Source organism: Podarcis vaucheri (assembly GCF_965113315.1).
Source record: "Podarcis vaucheri genome assembly, chromosome: 1".
In the NCBI taxonomy this organism is placed as follows: Eukaryota; Metazoa; Chordata; class Lepidosauria; order Squamata; family Lacertidae; genus Podarcis; species Podarcis vaucheri.
Genome location: NC_138759.1, coordinates 47574844 through 47591160, shown reverse-complemented (window position 1 = coordinate 47591160; position 16317 = coordinate 47574844). Strand labels below are relative to the sequence as shown.

The following is a 16317-nucleotide window of genomic DNA, read 5'->3' as shown; positions in this document are numbered from 1 at the left end:
AGGTAGGATTTCAATGGTGGGCTTCCATTTCTAACAGCACCAGCCACTGTTCTTCCACCTTCTAACATGCTGGCACCGCATATTTGGAGCATTCACAATACAGATCCAAATAAGTGCTGTGCATCCCAGGTGCATTTTTATCTAAAACTGACTTAACAGTGTAGCAACTTGCAAATCCAATCACTGCCTCCCACCCACCCATTCCCGTCAGACTTAATAATACCATTGTCAAACTTCCTGGGTGTTTGGGGACTCTTCTCTGCAACATATGCAGTTTTTGCATCGAAAGAAGATAAATCATAGATATCAAATGAAGTAATAATGAAGCAGATTTTTTCTTCTCTTGTAGTTAGTTCACTTGACTCACCTAGTAGCACACGTAGAGAGGTGCAAACTGTCCAGTGAGAATTTCACTGGCTGCATTTAAATATACAAATCACCTTGGTGAACTGCATTGTGCCACAGGTCAGTTCACAGTTGAGTCCCTTCACAATGGGGTCAGAAGATCAAAACTGCGGCACATTGTGCCCATGGGGTCCAGATCACTCTCAGTGCCAGGTAGGGGTGCCAACTTGAATAAGATATTGGGGGGGGAGGTAAGCCCCACCCTGCATAATTGATCACATGACATGGTGCGTGCACACCATTTGAATGGCAATGCCCATCAACTTTGAGGGCCCCTCTCAAATATTTTATTGGGACAGCCGAAGCCCCCTTGGTCCCTAGGAGTTGGCTCCTATATTGCCAGGTGGCCTTGAACCACGCCATTCTTTATTTGAGAGTCTCAAGCTGTATTGCTGTCATGGTTCACACTTCCTGATGCACCAATAGTGTAACAACAGAAGTTGCAGCAAAAAAACCCTTGTTTCACTTGATTGCCTTGCAGGTTCCTATGGCACACTTTCTTCACTCCTCTCTGTTTATAGCATTCTGAGTAATCTAATCTGTTCAGGGTGTTCAAAGATGCCGTCTCAGTGCCGGAGGTTTGGCTAGATGGTCTTAAGGTAGACTCTAACCTTACGATTGCATGCTTAATTGATCTGTCGTGCTACAAGTTTATGAAACTCAAAGGAAAGGGGGGAAGTGAGCTGTTTAAACTATGTAATTCTGTCCCCAAGCAACTAGCTCCATGCAGTGAAATAATTCTGGATTCACAATATGAGTCTTGTAAACCACAATTACATTTAACAGCTCTATAATAAATTTACATTAGCGTAATAATTAGATTTTATTTTGCTCCCAAGCCTGGCCTTGAAATACACAAATAGAAAGATCCATTTATTTAAACATCTGCCTGCCCTGAATAGATATCATTTGCAGTAATAAAGATGGGATAATGCATAAGAAACATAATCAACATACATAACAAAGCACTAAAATCTATCTCATCCAATAAGTTATTAGTGCCAACAAGAGACACATTTGACAGAAAATGTCTACTTTCCCCTAAAGATCCTCCTTAACTTTAGTAATTAAAGTTTTTTTAAAAAATCAATCTCTTTATCTTTCTAGCATATCAACCTAACATTCTTTCTGATGGAATTCCAATGAAATCCATCAGAAATGAAGCTGCCTTATAGTCTATGGCCACATAATGAAGAAAGGCATTCAGATATGATAAAGGACTATCATGGGAGGTGGTTTCTATTCCTCATCAGTCTCAATTCCATTTGCAAGGAGTGTGGTATGCTAACCACTGGACCTCTCCTGTCTAAACTTGAGCTTTCTTCACACACACAAAAATACATATAGATGGAATCCAATTGATTCTTTTGCACACAGAAGGGTTTTTGATGGGAGAGAAAGGGGGACTATTTGTGTTGATAGAAGGGGAAGAAATGGAGGCAGTGAGAGATTTTACTTTCTTGGGGTCCATGATCACTGCAGATGGTGACAGCAGCCACAAAATTAAAAGACGCCTGCTTCTTGGGAGAAAAGCAATGACAAACCTAGACAGCATCTTAAAAAGCAGAGACATCACCTTGCCAACAAAGGTCCGTATAGTTAAAGCCATGCTTTTCCCAGTAGTGATGTATGGAAGTGAGAGCTGGACCATAAAGAAGGCTGATCGCCGAAGAATGGATGCTTTTGAATTATGGTGCTGGAGGAGACTCTTGAGAGTCCCATGGACTGCAAGAAGATCAAACCTATCCATTCTGAAGGAAATCAGCCCTGAGTGCTCACTGGAATGACAGATCGTGAAGCTGAGGCTCCAATACTTTGGCCACCTCATGAGAAGAGAAGACTCCCTGGAAAAGACCCTGATGTTGGGAAAGATTGAAGGCAGAAGGAGAAGGGGACGACAGAGGATGAGATGGTTGGACAGTGTTCTCGAAGCTACCAGCATGAGTTTGACCAAACTGCGGGAGGCAGTGGAAGACAGGAGTGCCTGGCGTGCTCTGGTCCATGGGGTCACGAAGAGTCAGACATGACTAAATGACTAAACAACAACAACGTAAGAACATAGCAAGACTCTGCTGAATCAGGCCAATGGCCCATCCAGGCTAGCGACCTCTTTTCACAGTGGGCAACCAGATGCCTGTGGAAAACCCACAAGATGGACCTGAGAACCCATTCACCCTCTTCCTTGTAGCTCCCTGGGCCCCTGAGAGTGGTGGGACATTCCTAAACAGAACGGAAGGGGAAAATTGCCTCCCCTCCTCCTTCATAAGAAGATGCTTTCCATAGGTTGTCTCAGACATTTATGCCTTCAAATAATTACCTTTTGGATGGATCCCACTTATCTTACAAGAGGGATTCACCAGCAACTTAACCTTCAATGGTCATGCAACTGCCTCCTTTTCATCCAGGTTTTCATCCCATCGTTCATGGCAGATGTGGTTTCTGCTTGCCAGGCACTTCTGATCACATAGCAATGGCATGAGGTTTGTTTATTTTTTAAGTTTTAACTTATTAAGATACTGTGAAAGGACAAAGGCAGTCAAAAAGGCTTCAGGAAGGGGCAGCATTTTAGCCAAATCTGACGGAGGGGCTTCATATTGCACACAATACTGCAGAGTATGCAGTATTTATTATTAATGATTTGATAGATGTTAAACCATCCAAATTCATTTAAAAAGAGAAGATAATTTTCCGTAATGCTAATAGTTGTGTAGAAAAGGGAGTTTCAGTAGTTACCAAATCATTAAAAATAAATACTGCCTACCTACTATATAGGTTAAACCACAGAGCCTAGGACTTGCCGATCAGAAGGTCGGCGGTTTGAATCCCTGTGCCGGGGTGAGCTCCTGTTGCTCGGTCCCTGCTCCTGCCAACCTAGCAGTTCAAAAGCACGTCAAAGTGTAAGTAGATAAATAGGTACCACTCTGGCGGGAAGGTAAATGGTGTTTCCGTGCGCTGCTCTGGTTCACCAGAAGCGGCTTAGTCATGCTGGCTCCCTCAGCCAATAAAGTGAGATTCATACAGTGATTACAACCTCTCAGGAGATATTGAGAGGGTCTCTCCTCCAAACCAGATGTGAAGCAATCAGTAGAAATAGGAGTCTTGTATTGTTATCTGGGGCAACTGGAAACAAAACGGGACAACCTACTGAAACAATAGGGACAACACGGGTGCCGCTGTTTTTGGACTACAACTCCCATCATCCCTCGCTAGCAAGACCAGTGGTCAAGGATGATGGGAATTGTAGTCCAAAAACAGCTGGAGGCCCAAGGTTGGGGAACACTGGTCTAAACCACAGAGCCTAGGGCTTGCCGATCAGAAGGTCAGCAGTTCGAATCCCCACAATGCTCCTGCCAACCTAGCAGTTTGAAAGCACGTCAAAGTGCAAGTACATAAATAGGTAACGCTTTGGCAAGAAGGTACACGGCGTTTCCGTGCACTGCTCTGGTTCGCCAGAAGCAGCTTAGTCATGCTGGCCACATGACCCGGAAGCTGTACGCCGGCTCCCTCGGCCAATAAAGCGAGATGAGCGCCGCAACCCCAGAGTCGTCCGCGACTGGACCTAATGGTCAGGGATCCCTTTACCCTTTTACCTACTATATAGTGTCAAATATGATGCCCTAACCTTAAGCCTTTCGGATTCAATTGAAAAAGATAACAGGTTCCTATAATTTTAATAGCTGTGTGGAAGAGGGTATTACACTGGGCCTCATTCAAGCCATACCTTACTGATATTTCCTCACCTCTCTTTTTCATCTGGCCACCCTACCTCAGTCCTTTCCACATTTTCTAACTTTTGCCAATACAAAAAGGCAGATAAACAGCCTGTTGATATGGACAGCTGTCGAAATAGCTATGAATACCCATGACTGGGGGGGGGGGGCTCCAGGAATGTGTGTAAATTAATGTGCCAAGCACAAATACAAGAAAATGGAATCTGAATGACCCATTCGCAATATAGAGGCACCCTAAGATCCACAGTAGGAAAATCTCAGACTCCTGATCATTCAGGCCTGATGATACTGCCTAAAAATTTGGTTCTCAACAAAGTGAGGTTGGGAGCAGGGTGTGTGTAAAGATTTGAAAATATTTATCCATCCCTGAGTAATTTACAATACAGTCCTTTACATGTTTACTTACAGATGAGACCCACTGAGTTTAGGTAAACTTATTCTGAAGTAATTGTGGCCTTCATATTACAATTCTTTGTAATAGGAGTCATTGTGGTGCATATGTATACTATACAGCACGACCCTATGCATGTGACTATGCAGAAGTAAATCCTATTGAGTTCAGGAAAGTTTGGCTGCTTACTCATTTACCTGCGAGGAAGCCTCTTTTAGGAAATTAAAGAGACTTACTTTTGAGTAGCTGTGTAGATAACTGCACTGTTTATGTAAGATTAATCGCCATTGACTAGTTGCTAGTGTTTTTCATTGCATTTCTTGTCAGGGCACAACTACATGTCCAGAAGCCAAAATAATACAGCACCGCTGGTAAAAACTGTGATTCTCTGCTACTTTGAAGAGAAGGGAAATATAGTTTTAAATTCTTTATTAAATTATTTACAGTCATACCTCGGGTTACAGACGCGCCAGGTTGCGCGTTTTCGGACGCGCCGATACCCGGAAGTACTGGAACGGGTTACTTCCGGGTTTCGGTGCTTGAACATGCGCAGAAGCGCTAAATCACGCTTTGCGCATGCACAGAAGTGCCAAATCACGACCTGCGCATGCACAGACGCAGCGCTGTGGGTTGTGGATGCTGCAGGTTGCGAACATGCCTCCCGCATGAATCATGTTCGCAACCCGAGCGTCCACTGTATTAGATCCCTTACCTGCCTTTCACCATAAAGTCTCAGGGCACTTTACAACAACAGAATATGCAACTTACAATAACAGTTAAAACCATTACAATTATAGAACATGACGATCAGAAGGTCAGCGGTTCGAATCCCCATGACAGGGTGAGCTCCCATTGCTCAGTCCCTTCTCCTGCCAACCTAGCAGTTCAAAAGCACGACAAAGTGCAAGTAGATAAATAGGTACCACTCCAGCAGGAAGGTAAACGGCGTTTCCGTGCGCTGCTCTGGTTTGCCAGAAGCAGCTTGGTCATGCTGGCCACCCTCTCCTGGTTCCCCTCTGCAGATCTTAAGACCTGAAAAGGTCAGAAGCAATTCTACAAGCAGGCAGCACTCTCAGATCTGCCTTTGCACTTTAGTCTTGCTACCAGCAAGGAAATAAGCTCACGTTATATGCTAATAGACTTGCAGCACAACAATCCTATGCATGTTTACTCAGAAGAAAGTCTTGCTGTGTTCAGCAGGGCTTACTTCCAGGTGTACACTTACAGGACTGAAGCATCTGAAAAATCTAATAAGGAGGTCTGCTTGGCAGACACAAAATTTATTAATGAGTAACTCTCCAATACAGATTTTATCTGATTTATCTTGCAAGACACTTAGAAAAGCATAGGCTTTGGAAATGGCTTACAAGTGAGTTACAGCATTTACATATTAATTATAGATGGAGATTTCCAATTAAGTTGGTGGACTTTTTAAAAAAGGTACTACGGCTTCATGCAGATTCCTGAAGAGGACAATTGCTTTGGGAACAGTTAAAAGAAGCTGGAACAATAGATAAGCGAGATGGTTCTTAAGTTTTTAATTTGTCTGGTAATTCAGATAAAACCGTAATGGGTTATTAGAATGACAGAGCCTTAAGAATAATTATGCTTTTGACAGTTGTTAGAAATTGGAATTGTTTGTTTTTTATTAAACTATACAATTGATATGTCTGATGTTGGAAACTGTATTAGCCGGTGTTCTTTTCCACTTTGGTCTGAGCGTTGTGGGCTTGGTAGAGTAAATTCAAAGACTATTATCAAATGTAAGTAAAATGTAAGTAAAATAAATACTTATTTCTACTGTGCCCATGTTATCATAATTTTCCAGGGGGGCATGATAAAGTTCTTACAGCTTTCGAGTTCCACGGGGTTCCTTGGAGCATTTGGTTTAGTCAAATTAACACGCCTATCAGCTTTTAAATATATCTGTGGGAAGGGGGTGGTTATTGTTTTGTTGTTTTGGTTTAATTATTTACTTGTGTCTTATCTTGTATTTTATTCTGTGAACTGCCTGGGATCTCTTGATGAAGGGCGGTGTATATATATATATATATAAAATAAATAAAATAATAATAATAATAATACTCCTGCAGTTCATAAGCTACCTCAGCTACTAGGGCATGCTTGTGATTCTCATCCTCCAAATCAGGGATCGTGTGCTGTCAAGTTGGGGCTGGCTCATAACAGATTCCAGCCTAACTTCAACAGAATAGCTACTGCCAAACATTAATTAGGGTAAGAACAATATGAGGTGATGACTAAGAGATGAGAGGCTGTAGCCAGTTTGTTGGATCCTTACTCTTTAGTAGCATTTCAGTCACAGTCGCATTTTTTTTTAAATAAAAAAAAGAAAGAATGCAAGAGGGAACAGAAAATAGTCAAGAAAGAACTAAGCGAAAAACCCAAGACTTGGGAATGAATACAGAAAGGAGTGTGTCAGGACAGCAATGAGCTGTGGTATGTAAATACACTTAAGGCAAGGGGAGAAAATGTTCTGGAGCTGCTCCAGTGGTGCCAACCACTTGCACAGTTTGCCAAGATTAATCTTGGGGTTTCTACTTCAGGGCACGGGGGGGGGGGGATAGCTGCAATGGCATAAGGCAGGCTGCAATAGTTCGAAGGAAGGGCACCATAAAGCAATCGTAATACTAGAACACAGGGCCATGAATGTTGGAATATTCGGGACTGAAATATACTCGGAGTCGAGTGTGGATTTCATGCTCTTTATTCAGCTCATAGTAGCGAGGAATGAAAGTTCCCCCACAATATCTGCTTTATATAAATTATTTACACAATGGGCCGCATATGATTGGCTAATTCTGGGATTCTCCTGTAGGCCAATCAGGTTGCGGATTCACTTCCACCTGGAGCTGGATTGGGTGGCTCCTGCGGACCAATCATACTGCTGCATTGTTCTAGGACCGATCAGACTGCTGCATTCTGAATCCTATTATTTTAGGACCAGACTGCTGCATTTTGGATCCTATTCAATTCAGTACATAACACCGACAGACCAAAGAAAGTGCTTATTTATCCAGCACATAGTTAAAACTGTGGCATTTGCTCACACACGGGATGTAATGATGGCCAAGTTAGGTGGCTTTAAAAAAGGATTAGACAAGTTCATGGAGAAGACTACCAAGGACATGATGGCTACAGTATACCTGTGTGCCTTCCTCTCCAAAGAGCATATCTGGTTCAGAATTCCTTGTAGGTACCCAGCATCACCACCTACAATATTTTAAATATATTGAAATATAATGGTGGCAAAGGGTGATCATCAATAGTGATGAGTCTCCTGATAAATTTACATCAAGCAAAATACAGTAAGTTTGGACCTGTGATATTTGCAGCTTGCCAGCTTGTGCTTCTTTATCAGCTGCTTCTATTTATTTCCATGACACAGTTCCACAAATGATTGAGGAAGGAAAATGGATTTTGAAAGCTCCCCATTGCCAAGATGTAGATCTTCTGGACATGCTGAGGAACTGGCTGTGCAGCCCTGTCCCTCCATCTCACATTACAAATCACTCAACACCAGCATCAATCAACAGCCACATCGCATTCATCAGCTATCACCACAGACAGACAGAATTGGCTTTCATATCAGGTATAGGAAGGGGTTTTTAAAGTACAAAGGCTTGTGTCATCATTATTACCAGCTACTTTTACACTCATTTCCAAAGCTGCAACTGTTTTTGCTGAATCCCATCAGTAATACAATTGGTAACTTTGGCCTGCTCTACATATGCAGCAAACATGAGATGGGAATGAGATGTCCAGAGGTGAGAGAACAATTTTGGGATGCACAAGAAGCATCACATGTTGAATTCTTTTCTGCAATAAGAAAAATCCCCTGCAAATAGAAAGCCAGTATAACAGGCTTACCCTTTATTCCTGAAATAACAGGATTTTTGTTTTGCTTACACTTACAGAGAGTTATATTTTCAAATATGGGTTGCATTCAAAAATGGCATCCTCACCTGCAATCAAGTTACAGTCCACCACTTTGGGATTCTACCACATTCTGCAATGTGTGCAGCCCAGGCCTATTATGATGGCAGGAAACAAACTCTTATAAAGTTATCTCTAGGACAGAAACTCCAGCCCAGTTCAGTGGATTTGAGGAGGATTCTGGAACGTGAGCATGAGAATTCTTTGTGCAACAGCTAAAGGGCTTTTCAGATGTATACAGCTGGGGATACATGACATGATGTACTGTGGGAACCATGATGGCAGGGAGTGGAGGTATATATTCCTCTGCTCCCTGTGTTTGATTCACCTGCCTCTTCCAACAAGCAATAGCCCTCCATGGAGATAACCTTAAGCCTGATCCAGCACGCCACCAAGTCTCCAATGAGCATCTAACAGTTCAGGTACGTCTGACTGCAGAAGGTACCAGTAAGAGTCATCTCCATCAGGCTGTTGTTCATGGAGGGTATCTTCCTTACATATACAAATAATACTATACAAGTAAAAAAATTTAGCCCAATCACAGAAATCACAGCGGGTGTAATTGAGCATAAAATTAGCATTAATGGGGATGACCAGATGCTTGATAGATAACTTCTAACAATTAGCTTCTAATGGCTGAATTATATTACACTATAAATAAGAAGCATTTCTGTAGCTTTCATCCCAGTAATTTTTTTATTAGGGTTGTCATTCAAATAAATCTTAGTTGATTTCAGCATATGAATTGTAGTCAATTAATTCATTAGCTGAGTTTGCTTAAATCTGCATAGGAGTTAAAAGTAGTAGTTCTGAAGCCTGAGGAATGCTCTGTTACAGCAGGAGACGCAGAAGAAGAGAGTATTTCATCCTGTATGTGGGAGAAGGAGTGGGGAGATTCCTGTTAAGGTGATGTTTGCCATCAGCAGTTTCTACCAGAACTTACATTTAAAAATAATACGTTTAAAACATTCTGCCAGATTATCGGGATATTTTTTCGTTGATTAAAAGGTAAAAGGACCCCTGACCATTAGGTCTAGTCGCGGACACCTCTGGGGTTGCGGCGCTCATCTCGCTTTATTGGCCGAGGGAGCCGGCGTACAGCTTCCGGGTCATGTGGCCAGCATGACTAAGCCGCTTATGGCAACCAGAGCAGCGCACGGAAATGCTGTTTACCTTCCCACCGGAGTGGTACCTATTTATCTACTTGCACTTTGACCCACAGTGCCAATCCCTTTTCGTTGATTAAAAGCTGCTTAATTTGTTAAATGTCTGCCTGGTGCTGACATTGAATATGCAGGCATGTGGGCTCCAGAGGCGGAGATTACAGCTGCTTTGCTCCTCCTTTTAGTCCTTTTAGTGCAGCGCAGCAGCTAAGCCAAGGTTTGGCTTAGTCAGTGCATTTTCCGAATCTGAGCTCATGGTTTAGCTCTCTCCTCCTTAACCACGAGGTGCAGACAAGATCTGTTGGCTTAGCTACCACGCTGTACAGAGCTAAAAGGTTTTTGTTGCTTTGATTGCTATTTCTGCTTTAGTTGTGATAATTGTTGTTGAACTGATTTTGTTTTATGCTGTTATTTTAAATATCGCGAGCCACCCTGGAAACTTATACAGTGGTACCTCGATTTAAGAACTTAATTTGTTCTGGAGGTCCGTTCTTAACCTGAAACTGTTCTTAACCTGAAGCACCACTTTAGCTAATGGGGCCTCCTGCTGCCGCCGCGCCACCACACAATTTCTGTTCTTATCCTGAAGCAAAGTTCTTAACCCGAGGTACTATTTCTGGATTAGCGGAGTCTGTAACCTGAAGCGTCTGTAACCTGAAGTGTCTAACCCGAGGTACCACGGTAGTGGAAATACACTAAACAGATAAATATATTTCCCACATGCAAAGTGCAGATTCTAGAGAATCTGAAAGGATATTGACAGATACCCAAGAAAACTTATGATATTTGGGGAAATATGCTGCTTCACTGCGAGTAACCCATATTGTCCAAAATTTGGCAGTCTGTTCAGAGAACACAGTGGAAAGGTTCATTTACTTTCCAATGTATTGGCGAGTAGATTCTTTTATATTAGGATGAGTAGTGATAAAGGCTGGAATGGCGTTGGCACCAGTGTGCGATGGCTGATGACCAAGAGCAAGGGACGGTCCAAGGGAGTGCAGCCTTCAGAGGAGGAAACCCCTAAAGAAGGAAATGCAAACCAGAATACTAATTAACAGCCCAGGGTGGATGCAGGAGGCAAACTGAGATTCTCTCGTATCCCCACCCCAGCCATCCATATGACAGTGCTGCTTTGTGGAACAGAACAATAGGTACATTATACAAACCTATAATTATCTCAAGAAGAGTGATAGCTAATTCAAGGCATTACATGAACGCTATAATATTGGATACAGTCCCACAAGAGGCAAACAGGGAAAGGGGGAGGAGGAGAAGAGAGAGTCTTTAAGCAAAGACTGAAAACTGCCTAGCGCAAAACATCAAAGGGGATATTTCATGGTCTCTTCCTGTTTGTTTGGATGCTCCCCGCAACCCCACTCTCTGCCATCACTTATTGATTTAAAACACAGTTCCTTCATTCATGTGTTTCTTGGCCACATCAGGCCCTAATCAGTTCCAGTTAAAGAACATCCTCTCTCTTTTTTCCGGGTAACAGCATGGATTGCGGGGATAACATATCTCAGCTCCCCTTGCCATGCCCATGTAGGGTGGAAATGTCAAGGTAATGCACTGTAATTTGTTAAACAGCCTGAGAAACATGCAGGCAACAGAAGGCAGAGGGGACGGTCAAAAGAATCAAAATGCCAGAGATTTAGAGGATTACATGATGTACACAGGAATTGTCAAGCTAGAATTAGCAACTATTTCTGCACCTCCAGCCTCATCCCCATCAGATGGTAACACCCAAAAATCGAGGATGAGATTGGTGACGGAGAAGAAGGGCAGAACGTTGAGACCTATCCAAAAGAAACAAAAAAGAGTTTGCTACTTAACATATTAAGCAACTGTGCACAACAGTTTATAAAGAGATTAAGAAGGTTCTCTAACACAGAGCTGGACAGATGGCTTATTCTCTTAGTAGCAAATGCTTATTGCCTCATTATAATTTACCACAAGAACCCGTCTCATTCTCAGTGACATTCTAATTAGGAACATAGGAAGCTGCCTTATCCCAAGTCATTGGTTGATCTTGCTCAGTATTCTGACTGTGGCAGCAGGACTTCAGACTCTATGTATGGTATGTATGTAGAAAAGATACATGTCTGGGGCAAAAGAATTATGGGTAAGTTAAAAAGGTAAAGGGACCCCTGACCATTAGGTCCAGTCGTGGCCGACACTGGGGTTGCAGCGCTCATCTCGCTTTATTGGCCAAGGGAGCCGGCGTACAGCTTCCGGGTCATGTGGCCAGCATGACTAAGCCGCTTCTGGCGAACCAGAGCAGCACACGGAAACGCCATTTATCTTCCCACTGGAGTGGTACCTATTTATCTACTTGCACTTTGACGTGCTTTCAAATTGCTAGCTTGGCAGGAGCAGGGACCGAGCAACGGGAGCTCATCCCGTCACGGGGATTCGAACCGCCGACCTTCTGATCTGCAAGTCCTAGGCTCTGTGGTTTAACCCACAGCGCCACCCGTGTCCCTCTATGGGTAAGCATACATAAATTCCATTGAAATGAATGGGGCTTGACCATGCATTTGTTGCTTTTCGGCAGACTGAACTCTATTTTCCATCATCCAAAGCTCCTGAATTCATTCTGTCTTGCTCACATGATGCGTAGCACATTAAGTAATCCTATCCAAACAGCATTTCCTTTTTTTAAAAAAAAACTTACCATTTTATTCAGTTTCATAAAACCTCACATTTACAAAGAAGGTTAATGAAAAAAATGGAAAGTATTAATTTACATCATGTGAAGCATTTGCTTTGTTATGCCAGTATTCAAGAAATATTCCCCAGTTCTGTCTAAACATTGTAAAAGTTTCCACCTTTCTTCTTTCACTCTCAAATAACTTTGCCATAATGGTGTAATTGCAGAATTTAGAGCATTTCCATTCATTCAAATGCCATTTGCCAGGGATGATGGGAGTTGCAGTCCAACAACATTGGGAGCACTACGAGTTCCCTGCCACTTCTGCATTGTATTCTTAAGAGTTAGCAGCATGATTGAAAGCTATAGAAAATAAGGGCTCTATCCCAATATTTTGCATCACCAGATAAAGTGCAGTACTAAAACAATAAAGCGGCAACCAGGAAGAGGCTGACATAAGAGCAATTGTAACTAGCCATCAGGAGGACAGGGCTGCCACAGAGTGGCAGAGTCCTGTGGCAGTTCCCCCACAGCTTTTGTGGGGGCAGGCAGCAGCAGGCAGGAGGCACTTTCCTGTTTTGCCTCAGGCAGCAAAATAGGATAGGCTGCCCCTGCCAGCCATGGTTATGAAATTCCCAGTCCCATGTTACTTTTAAAAGTGCTACAAGACTTTTGAGGAAGGGGTGGCTTCAGATGGCCCCTGTTAACTGTTTCATGTGATATGGTGCTTTGTTATTAAAGGGTTGTGATCTACCTTGAGGCTTTGATATGGTTAGGCTAGAAACCTAGCAAGTATACAAAATAAACCACCCCTGCTATGTTAATGTGCTTCTGGCTAAGTATCATGCTGGAAGGTTCCCCCTCCTCTTGCCCTAGGCATCAATATATAGTTCAGAGATAAAAATGCAACCTCTAACTTTCAGAGAGAAAACAAAGGTTAGCTGCCCAATGCAGGGCTGCCTGTATGTATGTTTGCTTAACAGCACAACTCCGTTATACGAGCCAGTGCAAAGGAAGATTCAGATGTCATTGTTTACACTGTTGTACACCACCCTTGAGAAGGGGCATAGTAGGTATTATAAAAATATTTTAGGTCAGCAATCTGATAACTCAGGGTTAAAGGATAAGAAAGAGAGCCTCTCCTTGCCCCCCTCACTGCCCCATTAGGATGACCAGATGCAAAAGAAAGCAAGGCTCCTGAACTGCTAATAGTTGAGGGAATTTCAGCAAGGGTAGCTTCTACACAAAACGGTTGATAAGTCTCTCCAGAGATTCCTTGGAGTGTGCTGTCAAAGCTGTGTCATCTGCAAATAGCATCTCTCAGATAAGGATCTGCCATGCTTTGCCATGCGGAAATCCCTTGCAGAAGACAGGCGGTCACAGGCAGCCAAGTTGTGCATTCATAGCAGTGACCAGAGGATAAATGACCGCTGGGAGGAGTGCAGAGAGAAGAAACGCCGTGGTGCATCTGCAGCAGCACATCTGGATGCCTTCATCTGCCTCAGCTGCAACAAAACACGTCTCTACCGCATTGGTCTCTACAGCCACAGCAGGCGCTGTGAGCTTGACCTCACCTCCAAAGGCGCTCTCCTCCACTGTGTCCCGAGAAAGAAGGATGCCAGCTTAAGCTTCTACACAATAATTAAAAGAGAAGGAGCCCCGTCCTCTTTTGCACCCAAGCTCCGTATCCACAACTCAGTGTTAAGTTTAACCAATGTTAGCCCTAGTTAGGCCAAACTCAGTGGCACTACGCAACTAATTTTAGAGTGCAAGGTTAAGTTCCAGAAGCCGTCCCCTTCCCCTTTCTACTAACTGGGGTCAATGGCAGTCAGATATACCTGAGACCAAAGTGAAAGAGAATCGGTGAGTTCAGGTAAGGGAAAAGGCTTGAAAGAGTGTTCAGTCCTTTGGCCTCATTGCTTAACCCCAGTTTATGGTCAGTTAACATTATGTCTCCATCAGCCCTGGCCGTATCACATTGGAGGTAGCAGCTTGCCCAGTGAGGTGAAGCTGCCACACTACCTTCTTGACAGCAGCATCCCTGCCACATAATGGGAGGTCAGAAGTCAGCCTTGCTAATGGACCAAGAATGCTAGGCTACAACCTCAAGTCAAAGTCGGAGTTAAACCATGGTTCCTTAAGTGTAAATTGGGCCCCAAACCAACAGAGAAGACCAAATGCGGTCAGATGCTTTATTTGACGTAGCTATCACACTTTTGCTCTTTGTGTTGCCTGCCAAATATAGTGTCTGAGGTTTGCCAGTCTTTGGCAGTTTTGGAAGAGGAAGCAAAGAGGGAATGGATTGGCACATTCCCGTATTCTCTCCTGCCTCCATGCACAAGCAAGACAAAAGCACAAACATCTGCAGGGGAGATAAGAGGCTGCCGGGCTCGGCTCAGCTGTATGGGAGCTTCTCTGCCTTCACTGAGCGCTAGTGTTTAGAGCTAGGCAGCTAGCCCACTCCTAGGCTGAGCTGCACCATTTCATTGGACAGAGAGGACCCCACAATGATCAGCATTTACACTGGTCACAAGATAGCGGAATTGGACCAAGAGGCAATTACACATGCATAACGAGTTCTTGGTGACATTACCCAAGGCATCCAAGATGAAAAAGCATAAATATTTCACCTTGAAACGTGAGAGGGTAGTTCAGCAAATACCCTCTTCATCAAGTACAACGAAGCATCAATAGTAACCTTTTTCCCTCCTCCAGTGGGCGGAAAACAGTGGGAACCTTAGCCAGCCAGTTCACGTTTCTCTCGCCGCAGACATAGTCAAACTGATCTTGTAACCGTCTCCCTGTTCCTGCCCACACAACACCCGTCCAACCCACATAGCAGCAGCGTTAACTCATATTTCACCTGAACTGCAGACTTCTTGCACTTGTAACTCTGCCACCGAATTCTGTCAAAAGAGCCACCATCTGGAAAGGATCCTGGAATGGAATCTATGCAGTTTGGTGGCCTCCTGAGCCTCTGCAACTGGGGCAATTAAACCTGCTAATGCGCTTAGTGTTTCTGGCAAAGCTGGAACATTTTTTTATATTTTAGGAGGGGGTATGACTTGAAATAATTTTTATTTTTCATTAGACAAATCTTACTTATAAGGTGTTCCTTTAGACAGCAGAAGTCTTTTAATTCTATCCCAGGCTAAGATAACAATGTTATTATGCCTTCAGCCTTTCTTGCGCATTGTAAAGTTAATGTTTTTAGGTTGTGCATTTTTATTCTCAAACAAAAGCATAGCTCAGTGAGAGTCATTCCAGAGACAGCACAAGTGAAAGAAATCTTCCTCTCTGAAGTTGCACAGGCTTGCCACCCACAGCAGGCCATTGTTTACACACACACAAAAACACCCTCTGTCTCATGAAGTTTAATTTCCACTTAGGGTGGCCACTTATGCATGGTCAAAAAGAGAGGAAAAGATGTCACCAATAAAGATGGTAATAGTGGGCACGAATTCATTAAGTTCATTTCACCATAGTGGGGGAAAGTGTGCCCAGGTGATCTCTGTCCTGCTGAAGCTGATGTCTCAAGGCTAACTGTTGATGACCCTTCCTGCTCTCTCTACTTATGGCTCTGTATCTTTACAGAATGACCCTTCTAACAGAAAGCTGTAAAGTATGACACATTCCCATGCCACAAGCTCAGAGGAGTCCGTGGCTGCTATACCACCAACTGGAAAATAACCAGCTCCTCGTGCTGGCATTTTGGAGCCGAAAGTGCTCAAGGCTGATGGTTTGTATCCCACAAAACCTGAGAGTCCTGCTCCAGAGCCAAAGACAGGACGCTCACAGGTGCCATGCCCTGAACCAGACTTGACACAGGAATCGAGGGCTTCCCATGCTACCACACACCTGCCCAGTGGGGTTGTGCCCCACAAAAAGGTAAAGAAGGGCTCCTTTGCAGGCCAGGGCATTGGCTCTTCAAGAGTAATACCTATGGAGCCTTATCTCCCATGATCACTGAGTTCATTTGTAGGAGGGTCATTGGTTGTGCCCCAGGTTGCCAAGGCTCATATG

The 16317-nt window shown here is 43.5% G+C and overlaps 1 protein-coding gene across 4 annotated transcripts in view; it reads right to left on the bottom strand.

Annotated features, from left to right (window-relative positions):
* The window catches only part of DPF3 (double PHD fingers 3), a 195768-nt gene that overhangs the window by 118313 nt on the left and 61138 nt on the right, over positions 1-16317 (bottom strand). For 2 of the 4 annotated variants that reach the window (XR_014220589.1, XM_082226136.1), the window contains exon 1: positions 15158-15228. The exons of the other annotated variants lie outside the window; for them this stretch is intronic. Coding sequence is in view for 1 of the 2 variants with exons in the window: in XM_082226136.1 (XP_082082262.1) it covers positions 15158-15219 (62 nt within the window). In the remaining variant the exon portion in view is untranslated. Of the gene's footprint in view, positions 1-15157; positions 15229-16317 lie in introns of those variants that run through there. 4 annotated transcript variants of the gene reach the window in all.